Source organism: Chlorocebus sabaeus, chromosome 17, assembly GCF_047675955.1.
Source record: "Chlorocebus sabaeus isolate Y175 chromosome 17, mChlSab1.0.hap1, whole genome shotgun sequence".
Taxonomy (NCBI): Eukaryota; Metazoa; Chordata; class Mammalia; order Primates; family Cercopithecidae; genus Chlorocebus; species Chlorocebus sabaeus.
In genome coordinates this window covers 9,688,746-9,708,584 of record NC_132920.1, presented here as the reverse complement: position 1 = coordinate 9,708,584, position 19,839 = coordinate 9,688,746, and the positions used below count along the sequence as shown (strand labels likewise).

At 37.8% G+C, this 19,839-nt stretch overlaps 1 protein-coding gene across 1 annotated transcript in view; it reads left to right on the top strand.

The window, feature by feature from the left end:
• Positions 1-19,839, top strand: part of LOC103222193 (uncharacterized) — a 202,110-nt gene that overhangs the window by 143,578 nt on the left and 38,693 nt on the right. Inside the window, exons 12-13 of the mRNA XM_073006213.1 lie at positions 16,730-17,569; positions 19,439-19,549. Of these exons, the coding sequence (XP_072862314.1) occupies positions 16,730-17,569; positions 19,439-19,549 (951 nt within the window). The remainder of the gene's footprint in view (positions 1-16,729; positions 17,570-19,438; positions 19,550-19,839) is intronic.

Sequence of the window (19,839 nt, the reverse complement as noted above, 5' to 3'; positions counted from 1 at the left end):
TAATGTGTATTAATCTCATGGACAACTTAAAATTCTCAGGAAAAAACCCAGGCTGTGATCATAGTTAAAATTTTTTTTTTCTAATCACAGTATTATCTTTATTGATTCTCTCTCCTCAAGTATATTAGTGGTTTGCAGTACTGGGCGTATCAATGGTTTGTAGTGAGGGGCATGACAACACCAGTTCCCATAAATGACTGTTCATCTTCCTCTTTTCAGTTTAATTCCTGGATCCCCCAGTGCTTCAAAGATACAGCCCATTAGAGGGCCATCCACCCAGTGATGTCCATTTTTTAGCTACAGTGAAACTCCGATGTGACATTAGAGCTTTTTATTACCTGATGCTCAGAAACACTCTTAGGTAGTATTTCTGTCTCACATCCCCATACAGACTATGGCTGAAATTTGTAGCAAGATGACTTCATCTTCCTAGCCCACTCATTATAAGTCTAGAATTAGTTTTACAACAATGATTGTAAAGCTTCTCTCATGTAGACAGGAACTGAAATGTATGCCTCTTCATAGTTTCCTATTATTTGATGATAGTTCATAAAATTCTACAAATGCTTCAATGCACATGAATTTGGGCAAAGCATGAACGTTTCTGTTTGTCTGACTATAATGAGGGGACATCTGCCATCAATCCATTTCCTAAATAACAATGAGTTCTTTTCCTCTTCCTTCAGTCTGTCATACTTTCTGTCATTTAAATATTATTCTCCTTCACACACTTTTGAATTTGAGATCACAATGTTCCCCCCAAATCAAATCAGTTCCTAAGCACTCTATATTCTTTCCTCATAACATCTCTAGCAAAACATCTCTTTTCTTCAAACCTTTTTGTGGCTAAATTATTGGGATGACCACCTTAATGATAATCTTAAATCCAGCAGATAGCATGTTAGGAATATTTAGTAGGCATGAATTCTAAGTATCAGAGAGGTGCAGTTCTTTGACGTGGCCAATATGACATGTGGGATAAACCTGCTTGGGAGCAAAGCTATACATTTTGCTGAGGCTTTCTGAAATGTGGGGTCTCCTACAAGAGCACAGGTGGAAGAGTTTCTTTTTTTTTCTTTTTGCTACTTTGGGAGAAACATTTGTTGCACCCTGTGGTGCTAGAACAGGAGAATTGGGCTCAATAATAGTAAATCTTAAATTTATCTTCATCTTGGGTACCTTTCTGATTCTGGCTGATAGCAGATTGGAACCTAGGGAATAACGTAAGAACAGCAGTTCTCAGGATATTTTAAATTAAAGTTGTTTGGGGATTTATCAGGCCTCAGAAGCAAACTCTAGATAATTCCATCTATGGATTTGGGGATAGAGTTTGTTGTTATTATTTTTAATTTGGTTTCTGACCTTCCTGCTCATTCTCCCTTTCTTTTCCCAAATATGCCAATTTTAATTTTCCTCCTCAATAGTTAAACAATAGGGCAAGCAGTTTGAACAAATGGCTTGGGTTATTTAGGGGTTTTGCCTCTATATACAGTAGTAAGAGGTTACTACTGTATCCCTCTCATATCACTTCAACTCACCCCTCCATCCACAGGGAAGATTAAATAATCTTTCCCACTCTACTGATCAGTTCTTATGTCCTTTAACCACACATCATTCCCTTCTTGTACTGTTTCAATATCATGCCAGCATTACCATTGGTCCCATTGCCCCTCTACCTGCTACTTTATTTTCTTCCTTTTACTTCTGAAACTATCATCTATTGGCAGCTGAGACCCAAATCTAAATTCCTCCTGAGTACTAGACTTAGGTGGACTACTGGCTCATTATTTGTACCTCAAAGTCAAAAGATATGGAGCCGAAGGTACCGACCTTCCCCATCAACTGGATCTGTCCCCTGTTCTGAGAAACACATCTTATTTGCAAATGATGTCTGCTGTCACATCCACTCAAGGTTTCAAATCTCTTTGAATGTCCCCTATCTTTGTTCTCTGCATTGAATTATGGATTTGCTCAGCAAATATTTATCGGGCACCAACCATTGTGTTAGGTTCTAGAGATACAAAAATAAAATGGGTATGTAACCATCACAACATGTTTGTGTTCTTGAGTTTTGTGTCATTATTAAAAGAAGGTACTGTTGTTTCATATGGGTTTGCATGAAAGACATTTGATTGTAGATATCATTCTGTTTCTCTTGTCTTCAGACCTATGCCTTTAAGCTATCTCCATGTTGGTTGGGCGTGGTGGCTCATGCCTGTAATCCCAATACTTTGGGAGGCCAAGGTGGATGGATCACCTGAGGTTAGTAGTTCGAGACCAGTCTGGCCAACATGGTGAAACCCCATCTCTACTAAAAATACAAAAAATTAGCCAGGTATGATGATGGGCACCTATTATTCCAGCTACTTGGGAGGCTGAGGCAGGAGAATCTCTTGAACCTGGGAGGCAGAGGTTGCAGTGAGCCGAGATCACGCCATTGCACTCCAGCCTGGGCAACAAGAGCAAAACTCCGTCTCAAAATAAATAAATAAATAAATAAAATTCTCCATGTTGGTGCATGTAATATTCTGATAGCTAATATAATGAGTGTAATATTCTAATAGATTCTAATATCTGTGCACTGTTTCATTGTGTCCATTCACCCTTTTCAGTGGAGGAGGGTGGATAACTTCCAATTCCACTAGCAGAAACAATATTGAAGTGAATATACCCCTTTAGGGTCCTATATGAGAATTTCTCTGGGAAGTACACCTAGGAGTGAAATTGCTGGGTCACCATGTACAGTTGTGCTTTATTTGACTAAGCAGTTGCAGAATAGCTAAATGAGCCTTCCACCGCCCCGATGGTGCATGAGGATCCTGTTTTCTTACATACTCTCCTACATGTAGCATGACCCAGTTTTCTAATTTTTGACAATATGATGCATTTCAAGTGATGTCTCATTGTTTTAATTTACTTTTTCTAATTACAAATAAATTTGAGTGTTCTTTCAATACTTACTGCCACCGAGGTATCTCCGTCTGAGAGTAGTTTGTTCACATATTTTGTCTGCTTTCTATTGAGCTTTCTGTATATTTCTTGTTAATACGTGGACATTTCTAGTGAATTCTAGGTATTTGTACCTTGATGGATGTCCAATTTTGCCAATGTCTTATCTCAATCTGTCATCTGCCTACTCAATACCTTTTTTAATTACTCATCTGCCAATTTTTCTTTGTTGACTCTTATTAAATTGAAACCCTTAATTGCAATGTTGTCATAACATTTTCACCTTGTGGTTTATGTTTTTTTGGAGTTATGTTGAAAAAAACTTTCTTCTGTACTCTTTTATTTTAAGTTCTGGAGTACATGTGCAGGATGTGCACTCTTGATTACTATACATTTACTCTACTCATCCATTTGGAATTTGCTTAACCCAGTTTTATTTTTAATCCAGATAGCAAACAGGTTTTCCCTTTTCTGTCTACTAAAGAGTATTTTTTTTTGTTATTATTACACAGAGGAGGAAGTAGATGCTTAGAAGTTTAAATAATTTGCCTCATAACATAAGCAAGTAAGAGTCAGAGCTGTGATTCTCATCTAGTTCTCTTAACCTCAGAGTTCTTAAGTGGTCTTTCCTCTCCACCTTCTATAGAAGAAGTTCCCTTCTATGTTGCAATCTCCTTGAAGGCAAAGGTTGTGTACTGTCATGTGTTGAAGCCAAATATCACTGAGAACAATGACAGACACTTGCAGTGGCTCAGTAAGTATTTGCTGGAGTTGCAATATCTTGCTCTATCACTCTCTGTCCTTTTTACCCTCTGTAGATTATCGTAAAATCTTGTAGAATTGCCTTTTCATCCATTCTACTGACAAACCATTTCCCCAAAGTGCTATCATTTGATTAGATTTGCCTCAACATCTGAAAGCTGGACACACTCCAAGTCCTGCTGGTGGAGATTTGACACTGCCATTTGACTTGGAGAATGGTGCTTTGGTGGCACTAGTGGAATCAGTCCAGTAACTAACGGGAACATCAATGATGGGTTCAAATCTGGGACGCATTAAGGTAATTGCATGGACACGCCAGCTTAGGAGACATGGATTTTCATCTGTCTTGATGCTACACTGGTGCCATGTTTCCCGAGGATGCACTCAGAAGCTTAATGAGGGCTGATGTCTCCTTCTCCAACTGTGCGTTGTTGGAGTGCATAGTATGGGGGGAATTCAGTTCCAGACTTTGGTTTTCTGCCATTTACAACAGTATTTGGATGCTTCTGTGACTTTTCCAGGTGTTGGCCGTATCTGACCTAACTTTCTGCCAACTCATAATGCAATGTGGCTCTAGTAAGGAAACTATCAGCCCATCTCCGAGCCTGTTTGCTCATGTATTTCGGTACAACCATCAACATTTGCCCGGAAGATTGCCTTAGAGGTTTTAGTGGTGGCTGACTCTTTAATGCAAAAGAAAAAAAGGTATCCATCAGAGCAGAATTTAATTTTTATGATGATAATTTGAGCTTTGCTTATTTTTAAAGTAGGGGATAATGCAGGAGGAAAAATTAAACAAACAGAAAATATCAGATCAAGTCTTCACTTCTCCGTACTACCTGGTGAGATGGAACCCACCTCCAAAAACTTTTAGCAATACTGATTCACCTTCACATGTCAGGGTAAATCAGGAATTGGGAGCCAACAGGAGATGCCAGACTGAGGAAGTCTGGAACTTTGTTTTAGGAAGGACCACAGCACCAAGATGAAGATTATTTGTTTATTCTGTCATGTATGAACACAGCACACACTCACTTAGGAACACTGACTATAGACTGGCTGCTAGGGACACAAAAATGCATGAGATGCAACTTCTACTCTGAAAGTATTAGCAATTTGCTCAGAGCTACCAGGTCCATTATTATGAGCACTACTATCTTGCACATGTAGGAACTAAAAGTAAGAGAGGTTAAGTAATTCACTAAAGTTCACTCAGCTAGCAACTATCAAACCTAGGAGCTAGTTCCAGGACTTCTTTTTTTATTATTATACTTTGAGTTCTGGAATTCAGAACCTGCAGAACATGCAGGTTTGTGACATATGCATACACATGTCATCCATCAACCCATCATCTACACCCATCAACCCATCACCTACATTAGGTATTTCTCCTAATGCTATCCCTCCCCTAGACCCCCACCCCCTGACAGGCCCCGGTGTGTGATGTTTCCCTCCCTGTGTCCACATGTTCTCATTGTTCAACTCCCACTTATGAGTGAGAACATGCCGTGTTTAGTTTTCTGTTCCTATGTTAGTTTGCTAAAAATAATGGTTTCCAGCTTCATCCATGTCCCTGCAAAGGACATGAACTCATCCTTTTTTATGGCTGCATAGTATTCCGTGGTGTATATGTGCCACATTTTCTTTATCCAATCTATTATTGAAGGGCATTTGGGTTGGTTCCAAGTATTTGCTATTGTGTACAGTGCTGCAATAAACATACGTGTGCATGTGTCTTTATAGTGGCATGATTTACAATCCTTTGGGTAGACACCCAGTAATGGGATTACTGGGTCAAATGGTATTTCTGGTTCTAGATCCTTGAGGAATCACCACACTGTCTTCCACAATGGTTGAACTAATTTATGCTCCCACCAACTGTGTACTTCTAACTCTAACTCCTGTCCTCTTTGCACAATGATGCAACTATAAAATATCAGCAACCTAATCATAAAGAAACTGCAGGAATAAATAAGAGCTTCATTCACCAGAGATGGAGCTTTAAGACAGGATATTGATTCACTAAGGAGGCAGAGTATAAAGAGTTTTGCTTGGTAGGAAACAGTTACCAGAGAAGCAGATAAAAGCAGAGAATAGAGCCCTTAGCAACAATCTCTATACAATGCCAGGGGATATCTTTTATCAGATCTTTGCTGTAATCCCCTTCTTGTGACCAGAGTTGGTTTTGGAGTTGGGTACCTAGCTGGTGATGAACCAGGCCAAGGGATTTTAAAGCCACTGAGTTTAGAAAGCTAGCTTTAGAAAGCATGGAGCAAACTAGAGATTATTGCATCTTTTATCTAGTTTGTTTTGAAGTAGTATATATTTTTAAATGACTTCCTCAAGATATTTGGGTACAGATTTTATAGAATAAATATTGTTATCAAATCAACACATACAATTTCTTTTCAAGAACTAACAGCGTCATCAAACCTCAGAGTTAAAAATGATACTTTAACCAACCAAACATTTGCAACCGCAAGTTGAACAAAACACAGTATACTTCATATATACCAACTATAATTACACAAAATGTAAGGTTTAACTCACAACTGTCATTGGTTTGAGGTGGTTTTGTTCTTCTATACTTTCGTGGGATATCCCTTGGAGACATTGTAATCTAGAAATATGACTTAGCTTAATGGTTAAGAGAAACGGTATGCAACTTACTATTTAGATTTAAATCTTGGCTTTATCAATTAATAATGTCGTTGAGCAAATTTAACCTCTCTGTGTCTCAGTTTCTGAAGGCATATGACAGTCTGTATCTTGTAGGGATATGGTAATGATTCAATGAGTCTCTACAAAGAACACAGGAAAATGTCTAGCACAACACGTCTTTTATTAACATTAAGTCTTATTCATGTAGACTAACAAATTCTTTGTAATACTTTCTCAGTTGCAAAAAAAAAAAAAAAATCAGCCTTTTCAAGTCATGTACAGTTTTCCTAGAGTGCCAATTATTTAGTTAGATTATTTGTTTATTCTCTCATGTATGAACACAGGACACACTCACTTAGGAACATTTAATGTAGATGAATTTAAAATATGTAGACATGGAGAATTTCCTTCTTCGTATCCCACGTGGGCTTGGAATACAATATAGCATACCATTATCTCCTCTCTGCAGCCAAATTAAGATCTCAGAGTTCATGGTAGGGCTATGTTCCTTATGTTTACCAACTAATTCTGCATCAGCCAGGAACATCCAGCACTTATGTAGCTGGCTTGGGGCCAAGTGTCTATTCCTATTTAATTCTGCCCTGAAGATTCCTGGTACCAACCAGGGTTATAGTCAGAAGCTAGAGAGGAAGGACTCCCCAGTTCCACCTCAGTACCACTGCTGAGGGTATTCCACCTGGAAGCTATGTCAAAGATATCCACTGTAGAGGAGAATTCATTTCCAGGTACATGGAGGTCCTCTTGGCATAGTGTATGGAGTTGGCATAATGTATGGAGATGCATAGGGTGTTCTGGTGGATGTCCAGCTGGCCCTCATGGGGTGGGTTTGTTGAGCTATGTGGTGGAGAGACAGATTGGTTGTATTAGGCACAACAGAGCTGCAAGTCAATCTTTTCTCCTAAGAGATAAAAACGTGGGTCCTAGATGCATCTACCATGCATCAAGATAGATAAAACACTTTATAAAACACATCAACAAAACACTTTGTTTCTTCATCCTATACCAGATTAAATATATGATTTGCTCTCAGTTTTGCTGCCTGTAGACACACATAATGTTTAGTTTCTCAGCTTAGTTACGTTTCCAGTTGCACCCAAGAAGACATTGCAAGGGATTATATACGTCCAGAGATTCACAGGGACCCCAATGAATAAAATAATACAGGTATAGGGCACCACAGATAATATTGGGTATTACTTTTTGGATTTCTAGAAAGGTCTGTTCTCTCTCACCTTTTTAGGTATCATAATGCCATATTATGCATTTCTTCTTGGATAAGCAACAGTCTCTCTCTACAATGCTAGGACATCTTAGTTTCTCAGCTTAGTTGGGCTTTCAGTTGCACCCGATAAGACATTGCAAGGGACTATATATGCTTAGTGATTCATAGGGATGAATAATTGGACATTTCATTTTTGAAAAGTTTTCATATAACAGTCTTAGCAAGAATTCTTTGATTTTTTCCAGATAATACTGCTTTTTGTCTCTCTTGTTAAAATGTCTACATATTGAGAAATACTGCAGTTGTTTCTTCTGCGACAGAACCCACTTAACAAGTATTTCCTGAACACATACTATAAGTGAGGCACTATTGTTGAAACTGAGGGCACAGCAGTAATAACTTTTTGAGATTTTAACTTCCTGAATCTATTATATAATTCTTATTAATAGTGCCTCAGATAACAGTATCATGCTAACAGACTATTAATAACTAATTTATTGGTCAAACTAATCTAGGTAAGAGAAAATCCATCTTATTTCTCCATATGTTATTGTGTTTTTCATTAAAACAAACTAGATTCACAGTAGTTTTAATCTGGGAAATAATACATGTACAAAGTAGCAGTTAATTCATCACATGTCCATTCTTGGTTTCCCTTCATTCCCGACTACCTCTAACTCAAGGCACTCAGCATTCACACGTATCTGGCCACAAGCCCTAATGAATCAGTGCAATCACACTTGTTCTTGTGAACTGAATTATTAGCTAATATTTTCTCCTTTTGCTCAACAAGAATGAAAGAAAAAGTAAGGGTAATTAACGAGCTATATAATGCTGTTCTTCAGCTATACAACAATTTGGTCATAAAGTACTTGGCATTATTTAAACCACTATAAAAGTTACTCAGTTTATTCCCCACCAGTCAAGATTCTCTCATTCCTTCCCAGTAAATCCCATTTAATGTAAAAGTAACTGAATGCAGAATTTATCCAAGCTACCCTTCTCCATAAAAGGCCAAGAATTTGACACCTTGTGGATGATTCCTTTTCCTTGATTTAGGAAGATAAAGCTATTTAGGAAGGAATTCCTAGGTCAAACATTATGAGCTTACTGTGGCCTTGAGGTTGTGACCTTCATTGGAACTCATCAAGAGTATCCTGCCATGTCTTTAACCTTTCAAGCTAAACAAGAAGTTAATTTGCGTGTGGGGCCTGCAGAGACGTTTATTTGGTTCTTTTTAAAGAATTTCTTTTGTGAATCAGCATTTTGATGTCTTAGAAGTTCTTGTTGAATCCCATTACTTAAAAATACAGGATAAGTTATTTTTATAGGGCTTTTAACCAGTTACTGATGTAATTTGCCATGCATTGTTTACAAGTTGATCCCTAAATTACTGTTATCTTTGACGTTTTCTTTAAATAAAGGAAGACATTTTGACCTTGTGCTTCAAATATGCTATTTCTGTTAAAAAGGAAGAAATGCCAAATGTGAACGGCTGTGTTATTTTTATACTTAGTCTGCTAGTTTCAATTTATATTTACTATGGTTTTAAAAGAATTGAAAGCAAAATGTATAAGGCTTTTGAAATAGATTTGTGTTCATGGTATCCTCTTCATTCCCTGGAAAGACATTTATATAGATTTACAAATGAGTTTAAAATTTTACTACACTTTTCAAAAAAATTAAAGCCCAAATCCTAAGACTTTATGAAATAGATCCTTGTTCCTAGACTCTTCTCTGTTCCTGGAAATACGTTTCTTGTATTCCTGCAAATGAGTTTAAGATAATTATCTGATGCCCTAGAAGGAATTTATTAATGGGTTGAGGATGATCACAGGTGATGCTAAGAATGAATAAGCTTGCCTCTTTATCTATTCCATCACATGTGAAATGCTACTGTATCTTTAACTTTGTGTTCAGTGGTAAGGCAGTAAGTAGCAGTGCAAATAGACTGTTTCTCATTTCCACTCACACAACCTGGTGAGTGAGTAAGCTTCCATTCAAGGATAGGGGGGAGGCATTTGTGTATTAATCCTTTTCAAATGAGATTTTTTTCTCCCTAACAGTCATAACATTCACATAGTATGAGATCTTGTGAAGTCATAATTCTGGATGTGACCTTCATTTCCTATTTTGACTGACTTACATGTTATCGTGCTTCTACCCTCATGCTGTATAAGAATCTCCCTAATGAAGAAAAATTTACCAAGCAAATGAAAAACAGAAAAAGCAGGAGTTGCAATTTTAATTTCAGACCAAACAGACTTTAAACCAATAAAATTCGAAAAAGACAAAAAGGGCATTACATAATGGTAAACAGTTTCATTGAACAAAAAGACCTAACTATCCCAAATCTATATGCACCAAACACAGTAGCACCCAGATTCCTGAAGAAAGTTCTTAGAGACCTACAAAGAGACTTAGATTTACACACAATAATAGTGGGGGACTTCAAAACCCCACTGGTAGTATTAGATAGATCACTGAGGTGGGAAATTAACAAAGAGGTTCAGGACCTGAACTCAACACTTGACCAAATGGACCTAATAGACATCTACAGAACTCTCCACCCAAAGATGACAGAATATGCATTCTTTTCATCACCACAAGGCACATACTCTAATATTGACCATGCAGCTGGATATAAAACAACACTCAACAAACTCAAAATAACTGAAATTATGTCAACCATACTTTTGAACCACGGGACAATGAAAAATAAAAATCAAGGCCTAGAAAATTGCCCCAAACCATACGATTACATGGAAATTAAACAATGTACTCTTAGATAACTAATGAAATTAAAGCAGAAATCAAGACTTTCTTTGAAACTAATAAGAACAAAAACACAACATACCAGAATCTCTGAGACACAGCTAAGGCAATGTTAAGATGGTAGTTTATAGCACTAAACACCCACATCAAAAAGTTAGACAGATCTCAAATTAACAATGTTACATCACAACCAGAAAAACTACAGAAGCAAGAACAAACAAACCCTAAAGCTAGCAGAGGACAAGAAATAACCGAAATCAAAGCTGAACTGAAGGAGACTGAGACATGAAAAACTACAAAATAGATCATCAAATCTAGAGTGTTTTTTTTGAAAAAATTAATAAGATAGATGGACTGCTAGCTAGACTAATAAAGAAAACAGAGAAGATCCAAAAAACATAAAAATGACAAAGGGGATATTACCACGGACCCCCCAGAAATATAGATAACCACTGGGGACTGCTATGAACACTTCAGTGCACAAGAAGTACAAAATCTAGAAAAAAGCAGATACATTCCTGGACACATACATCCTCCCACAAGTGAACCAGGGAGAAATTGAATGCCCTGAATAGACCAATAATTAGCTCTGCAATTGAATCAGTAATTAAATAGCCTACCAACCCCAAAAAAGTCCAGGACTGGACAGATTCACAGACAATTTGTACCAGATGTACAAAGAAGAGCTGGTACCATTCCTACTGAAGCTATTCCAAAAAATTGAGAAGGGATTCAACCCCGACTCATTCTATGAGGCAAGCATCATCTTAATACCAAAACCTGGCAGAGACACAACAACAACAACCAAACACTTCAGGCCAATATCCTTGATTAACATAGATGCAGAAGTCTTCAACAAAATACTAGCAAACGGAATCAAGCAGCACACCAAAAAGGTGATCCACCACGATCAATTAGGTTTTATCCCTGGGATGCAAGGTTGGTTCAGTATAGGCAAATTAATAAATATGACTCATCACATAAATAGAACTATAAAGAAAACTCACATGATCATTCCAGTAGATGCAGAAAAAAAGGCTTTCAATAAAATTCAACATCCTTTTGTGTTAAAAACTCTCAATAAAGTAGGTATTGAAAGCACATAATTCAAAGTAATAAGAGCTATCTAGGACAAAGCCGCAGCCAACATCATACTGAGGGCAAAAGCTGGAAGCACTCCCCTTGAAAACTGGAACAAGACAAGGATGCCACCTTACTACTCCTATTCAACTTAGTATTGGAAGTCCTGGCCAGAGCAATCAGGCAAGGGAAAGAAATAAAGGGCATCCAAATAGTAAGAGAGAAATTCAAACTATCCCTATTGGCAGACAACATGATTCTAGATCTAGGAAACCCCATAGTCTCTGTCCAAAAGTTTCTTGAGGTGATAAGCAACTTCAGCAAAGTTTCATGATACAAAAACAATGTACAAAAATCACTAGCATTCCTATACACTAACAACACCCAAACTGAGAGGCAAATCAGGAATGCAATCTCATTCACAATTGCCACAAAAAGAATAAAATCCCAAGGAATACAGCTAATCAAGGAGGTGAAGGATCTCTACAATGAGAATTACAAAAGGCTGCTGAAAGAAATCAGAGATGACACAAACAAATAGAAGAACATTCCATGCTCTGGGATAGGAAAATAATCAATGTTATTAAAGTGGCCACACTGCCTAAAGCAATTTACAGATTCATCACTATTCCTATCAAACTACCAATGATGTTCTTTACATAACTAGGAAAAACTATTCTAAAGTTTATATGGAACCAAACAAGAGCCTGTATAGCCATTGCAATCCTAAACAAAAAGAGCAAAGCTGGAGGAATCACACTGCCCAACTTCAAACTGCACTACAAGGCTAAGTAACCAAAAACAGCATGGTACTAGTACAAAAACAGACACACAGACCAATTGAACAGACTAGAGAACCCAGAAATATGACCTCACACATACAACCACCTGATCTTTGACAAAGCTGACAGAAACAAGCAATGGGGAAAGAACTCCCTATTCAAAAAGGGTGCTGGGATAACTGGCTATCTGTATGCAGAAGGCTGAAATTGGACTCCTTTTTTATACATACAAAAAATCAACTCAAGATGGATTTGAGACATAAGTGTAAAACCTGAAAGTATAAACACCCAGGAAGATAATCTCTGAAACACCACTTTGGACACAGGAACTGGCAAAGATTTTGTGGTGAAAATGCCAAAAGCGATTGCAACAAAAGCAAAAATTGATAAATGGAACCTAATTAAATTAAAGAGCTTCCATACAGCAAAAGAAACGATCAACAGAATAAACAGGCAACCTACATAATGGGAGAAAATATTTGTAAACTATACAGCTCACAATGGTCTAATGTTCAGAATCAATAAGGAACTTAAGCAAACATACAAGCAAAAAACAACCCCATTAAAAAATAGGCAAATGACATGAACAGATGTTTTTCAAAAGAAGACATACAAGTGACCAACATACATATGAACAAATGCCCAATACCACCAATCATTAGAGAAATGCAAATCAAAGCCACAGTGAGGTACCATCTCACACCAGTCAGAATGGCTATTATTAAAAGGCAATAAACAACAATGCTGGTAAGGTTGCGGAGAAAAGGGAACACTTATGCACGGCTGGTATGAGTGTATATTATTTCAATCATTGTGGAAAGCAGTGTGACGATTCCTTAAAGAACTAAAAACAGAACTACCATTTGACCCAGCAATTCCACTACTGGGTATATATTCAATGCAATATAAATTGTTCTACCACAATGATACATGCACATGTATGTTCATTACAGCACTATTCACAATAGCAAAGACATAGATCTAATCTAAGTACCCAACAAAGGTAGACTGGATAAAGAAAATGTGGTACATATACACCATGGAATACTATGCAGCCATAAGAAAGAATGAAATCATGTACTATTCAGCAATATGGATGGAGGCGGAGGCCATTATCCTTAGGAACAGAAAACCAAATACCAGATGTTCTCAGTCATAAGTGAGAGCTAAATAATGAGAACACATTGGCAGAAAGAGGAGAACAACAGATATATATAGAGAGAGATATATATAGATATATACAGATACATCTGACTCATGCAGCCATGGAGGCTGGGAAGTCCGACCACTTGCTGTCTGTAAACTAAAAACCAGGAAAGCCAGAGACGTAATTAAGTATGAGTCCAAAGACCTGGGGACCAGGGGAGCTGATGTTGTAAATCCCATTCTGAGAACAAAAGCAAATGAGATGAGATGTCCCAGTTCATTAAGTGAGGCAGGGAGAAGGGGTTGATTCCTCCTTCCTTCCCCTTTTAATTTTTAGAAACACTATTGCTAACATTCAGTATATTTAGGCATTTTTCTTGTACATTTCAAAAACTGTGTAACTTCTTGGTTTCTAATCATGATCACTTGAATCCAATATGATACATCATGTGGTAACATTTCCAATGGATTATGAGTGTCATATTTTGTCGAGATGGCACTTCCTGAACCTTTTGTTAATTGCCTTTTTTTTTTTTTTTTGAGTTGTAGTCTCACTCTGTTGCCCAGGCTGGAGTGCGGTGGCACGATTTCAGTTCGCTGCAGGTTCCACCTCCTGGGTTCACGCCATTCTCCTGCCTCAGCCTCCCAAGTAGCTGGGATTACAGGCACCTGCCACCTCGCCCGGCTAATTTTTTGTATTTTTAGTAGAGATGGGGTTTCATTGTGTTAGCCAGGATGGTCTCGATTTCCTGATCTCATGATCCGCCCTCCTCGGCCTCCCAAAGCCCTCCACTTTGATATAAATCTTTGCCTTCTGGGAGAAGTTGATTACTTCAGACATGACCTGTGGATATGCTTCTTGACAATTAGTAAGAATTCTCTTCCTTTTCTTAATGGACAGAATGGAAATTTCTGTGATGTACTTCCATTCAATCTCATTGATGAGGAGCTTCCCATGGGTCATTGTAAACATTACACATGGATCACTCAACAGCAGTCAATTAGAAGTCTTTGCATAGACAGACAGTCTCTACATACAAGAGTCTATTCATCTGAAAAAAAAATTACAAACCGAAATGTTGAAACAAATAATGCAGTTCTTTCTTATACAAGCACTTCATTTTTTACTTATGAAATATATATCTCTGGGTAATAATTATGGAGATTAATCTTGCCAGCTCATTAGATATGCTTTTTATCTTAGTAAGAAATGGGCTGGTAAATAATATTTTGGCAAATGCCTAGGCTCAATCTATATTCAGGGGTCCTGCATTCTTCTGCTCAGCGATTCATGTTTTGTTTACTTTAACAGGGAAGGATTCAGTTCTTTCAAAATGTAACTTTTCAGGAACTATGCTAATGGTTATTTATTCTTTGCTTTGCCTCAAATCATTTTCAGGATTAGTTTTATTCAAGCTTTAGGACTGAGACTGCCTACTGGTAGTATTTGTATTTAATAACTTTACCTGCCTCTTAATGTTTAGATTCTTTCAAAACATCACAATTAGACTCTTATCAGCTTTTGGATTCTCACTCCAGAGGGGATTTGCCAGGTGGTTCCTCTGCTTAGAAACGCTCTTCTCTCCTTTTGGCCTTGTTACTTTTTACTTATTCTTCAGATGTGCCTTTTCCCTATGCCTTTATTTTGATTCTCATAATATCATGTGCCTCTTCTTTGTAATGTCTACCATTGGTGCAATTTACTTTTATTGATAATTTATTTTACTAATATTTCTCTATATTTACAAGACTGAAACTGTGATAACAGAAAATACATCTATTTTTCCTTACTATTGTATCCTCAACCATTAGCATATAAACCTGGAATTATATACGTGTAAGTATATAGGCTTAAGTTGTGCACATGTACCCTAGAACATAAAGTATAATAAAAACAAAAGAGATGTATCCATTACCAATTGCAAACAATCACTTTCTGTCCACTCTTTGGCCATAATTATTTACATCCCTTCTACATAAAGATGCACTGCCTTCTCCTCAGGAGTCTTATTCCATTATGACATTAGGGTCAAATCATGCAGGATCTCATCATCTAAATTAGGACCAGATCTGAATTGAGCTTCTTAGATGCAGCTACTCAGTTATGGCTCCTCTGGATCCAGGGATCAGTGTTCTAAAAGGACTTGTTATCTGTATGTCACCCTTGACCCCATTACACACACTTAGCAGAGTAATCATAATAGATACTCTCTTCAGAAGGTGAGGAGCAAGAAGCTTGTATCAATCGCTGTTCCATAGCAATTCTGAAATCCAGCTGGGCACAAGCTGTTGTAAGTTCTCCTATTTCAGGGACAGGGAAAACGTATTGGTTAGGGTTAAGTCATATTTGCAGAAAGTAGCTCCCTAGGCCATTGTCCCCTTCTGCTCTTACCTTCACCTCCAGGCTCTTAACTCCAGTCTCTGCGATGCCTTTCCTGTTTGATAAGAAATTCCCCGTGTTTGCAGCTAAGTAGCCTTCTTACCCTGCTTCCTGCCCATAGAAAGTTAGGGGCCCAGAAGCAACGTCCATTTGGAAGTGTCTCTATTCTATACTTTTACCATGCTGGCAAAGATCCCTTAAAAAGTTCACGTGCCAGATTACATATATATATATATATCCCATTAGACTCTCTTGTAAAGGCCACACACACCATTATTTTGGAAATAGTCCTGTTCTACTTTGGGCAGCAGGTCAGGATGCTGTGGGACAACCTTCTTAAGATTCATAGAGGCCCTTTGTCCTACTGAGAGGGTCTATTAGGCACTTTCTTAAGTTATTCTTAGGTCTTGATAAAGATTTTATAGCCATACCTTTATTCTTTATTCTGGAGCTATTTCTTACTGGGACAACTTTTGTGGGGTGAAGGGACATATAAGATGAGAAAGAGTTTTATTTCCTAACCCAGGAAGTCTTGGCCCCTCTGTATTTCCAAACTGAAGAGTTTTTTCCCTTAGTTTATGTCTCTCTTACAGTGCTTTGTCCTACACAGCCAGATGTACCAAACCAGTAAGTTCCCATTCTCTCCAAAGTTCTTCTTAGCCAGATCTGCAAGTTATTTATGCATATTTTCTACTTTCCAAGTTACTATAGGTGATAATTTTTCAAATCTTTCCACCTCTATATACTGTAGGGGACTGGTATCTTCTAGCAGTTTCTCGCTGCTTTTTCCCTTTCCCAAAAGTTTCTTTGCCACTTCTGTATGCTTCACCCATAACCCATCTCCTACCAGAGCCAGTGCCACAGGTTTAAGATTTTTGTTATCACAGCACATTTTAATATCATTATTTAAAATTCAGTTATCTATTACTACATTAAAAAATCCACTATTAGTTGGAGCTGAGCTTGTTGGGCAGTTCTGCCTGGGATGAATCATGGCTGCAATCAGTTGACAGTCAATGGGAATGGATGTTCTCTGAGGGCTTCACTCAGTGGCAATGGCTGTTCTATGAAGGCTCCACTCGACAGGAATGGATGTTTTATGCAGGCTTCTCTCAATGGGAATGGATGTTCTATGGGGGCTTCCTTAACGGGAATGGGTATTCTATGAGGCCTTCGCTCAGTGGGAATGGATGTTCTATGAGGGCTTCACTCAGCACAAATGAATGTTCTATGGGGGTTACACTCAGTAGGAATGGATGTTCTATGAGGGCTTCATGCAATAGGAATGGATGTTCTGTGGAGGCTTCCCTTAATGGGAATGGGTATTCTATGAGGCCTTCGCTCAGTAGGAATGGATGTTCTATGGGGGCTTCACTCAGCACAAATGGATGTTCTATGGGGGCTTCACTCAACGAGAATGGATGTTCTATTGGGGCTTTACTCTATGGGAATGGGCGCTCTATGAGTGCTTCATTCAGTGAGAATGGGTGTTCTATGGGGGCTTCACTCAGTGGAAATGGGTGTTCTATGGGGGCTACACTCAATGGGAATGGATGTCCTATTGGGGCTTTACTCTATGGGAATGGGTGTTCTATGGGTGCTTCATTCAGTGAGAATGGATGTTCTATGGGGGCTACACTCAGTGGGAATGGGTGTTCTATGGGAGTTACACTCAATGGGAATGGATGTTCTATGGGGAATACACTCAATGGGAATAGATGTTCTATTGGGGCCTCACTTAATGGGAATGGCTGTTCTATGAAGACTTCACTCAGTGGGAATGGATGTTCTGTGAGGGCTTTACTCAATGGGAATGGATATTCTATGGCAGCTTGACTCAACAGGAACGGCTGTTCTCTGAGGGTGTCACTCAATGGGAATGGATATTCTGTGAGGGCTTCACTCAACAGGAGTAGATGTCCTATGAAGGCTTTGCTCCATGAGAATGGATGTTCTATGAAGGCTTTACTCCATTGGTGTGGATGTTCTACGAGGGCTTAACAGGAGTCTGTGGGTTTTTAACGAATGCATTGGCTCTGTTTTTGAGTGATTGCACCCCAAAACTCTTCCCTATAGGGAAGGAGATTCTAGGAAATGCAGCTCTTAGCTTTTCCAAGTTGACACCCAGCACAGGAAAGCATGAAACAAATTCCACACTATGGCAACAGTATTTGTGGAATGCAGACTTTATTCTTAATGTTTCCCCAATGTAGGGGTAGGTATGCTAGTAGACATATGGACCCTGGTCCTACTGAACTGAATTCCCGTTTACCTATATTTATTCAAGGTACAGAATTTGGCAGACAACCTGACATAGTTATACGTGTCTTTAGTGGAAATTGCAGTTTGGCATTTCTAGTTTGAGTCTCACTAAAAACAACAACAACAACAACAACAAAACATGGAAAAACATTTTCTTGCTCTAAAACCATGAACCTTCCAAACTTATATGGGATCTGACAAGTACAATGGTTGTTGCCAAGGCCTATCAGGCAGGCATGACATCCCAGCTATAGATGCATATTCATTCCTTCTTTTATTTTATTGTTAATCTTTGCTTCGGTGCACTCACAACAAGATAACATGTTCTATAGTTGTGTTTTAGAAGTTTTCTAATTTCAGTTGTTGCTGGAAGCACTGCATTGGAAATTAGACACATTTAGTACTTCATTTATTGTGGATTTATTCATTCCTCTTGTATATAGACACAGTGGCACTATAGTATGGTTTTCTAGTGCTGGATGCAAATACCAGCATCCAGAGAATATTTCTTGGCAACTTACTGACCTAGAATGGGCCATGCCAGCATTAGTGCCTGGTGGCATCTGGCTCTCTGCTCTTCATTAAATGGTAGAAGACAAAAGAGAAGACTAATGAACTTCTTGACTATAATGGTTTCTGCATTTTTTAAAGTCGCAAATTCAAACAAACCTTAGGCTTCAACTTCTCGTGAGGACTCATTGCTTTGATATTTATTTAAGTGACACTCTTGCGGTCTTCCAGTAAATGCTTAAGATTTATTCTAAGTTGTGCAATTTCTAGAAAAAATAAGCATTTGGCTTCTTGAAATACATAAAAATTCTCAAAGCATTCTAAAAACCAATTATTTAAAATACCCTTGTTTTAAAAATGTAATTTTCACTAATCAATTTAGTGCCTAGGATAGTGCTAATCAGATAAACGGTTTTAATGAATTTTTTGAAAATAATAACTGTTAAATGGAAAGGAAGTATTTTCCCAGGGTAGCCTGATTCCCCAAACAATTGGCCTTACTTTTTCATTATACAAAAGCATTTAAAAGAAATTGGACCCTAAGGTCTAAATAAATGCATTAATAATTCTTTCTTCTAATATTAATATTCACAGCAGTTATAATAAAACAACCTTGGTTTATGTTAAATTTGCCCTATTTTCCTTATTTAATAATTAAAATAGCACATTTATTTGTACATGGTTCTGGAAGAGAAGTCTGAGGAATGTTTTAGACTTAGAACAGGTTATGGATATTGTTTCAACAACATTTAATGTATTCTCTTTTTCCTCATTAGTTGGGTAATTATCTAATGAAATTCTCCCTATGTTAGAAATTAGTAGAAAAACAGTGTAAGGAAGCATTCAAAAAGCATACTGTGGAGGGTTTGGCTATCTCTTCACTTTTAGCACAGGCAGCTGGAAGATGCTTTAAAGACATTAGATTCAGGTCCCCTGGTAAACATGCTCACTCTGTCTTCTTTATATCTTGTGGACACTCCGTTAATGTTTATTAAATGGGTAAGTAGTGATTCAATTATTTTACTATTATGATAAGGTGGCATTGACTCAGCATAGCTATGTGTCTCCCAAATTTTCTCTCTTAAGAAACTTTTTCAGGAAGGTGTCATTCCTGTTTTTGAAGGTAGATAAAGTTACCCTTCAGACAAAGTAATTTACCTCATTCCACATGGCTGGGAAGTAGCTAGCTGCTTTGAAACCTATTGCCCACTAAAGTTAAAACCCGTGATCTTTTGACTATGGAAGCAAACAAGTTGAAAGGCCTTTGAAAAGGCAATCCCAATTATTGT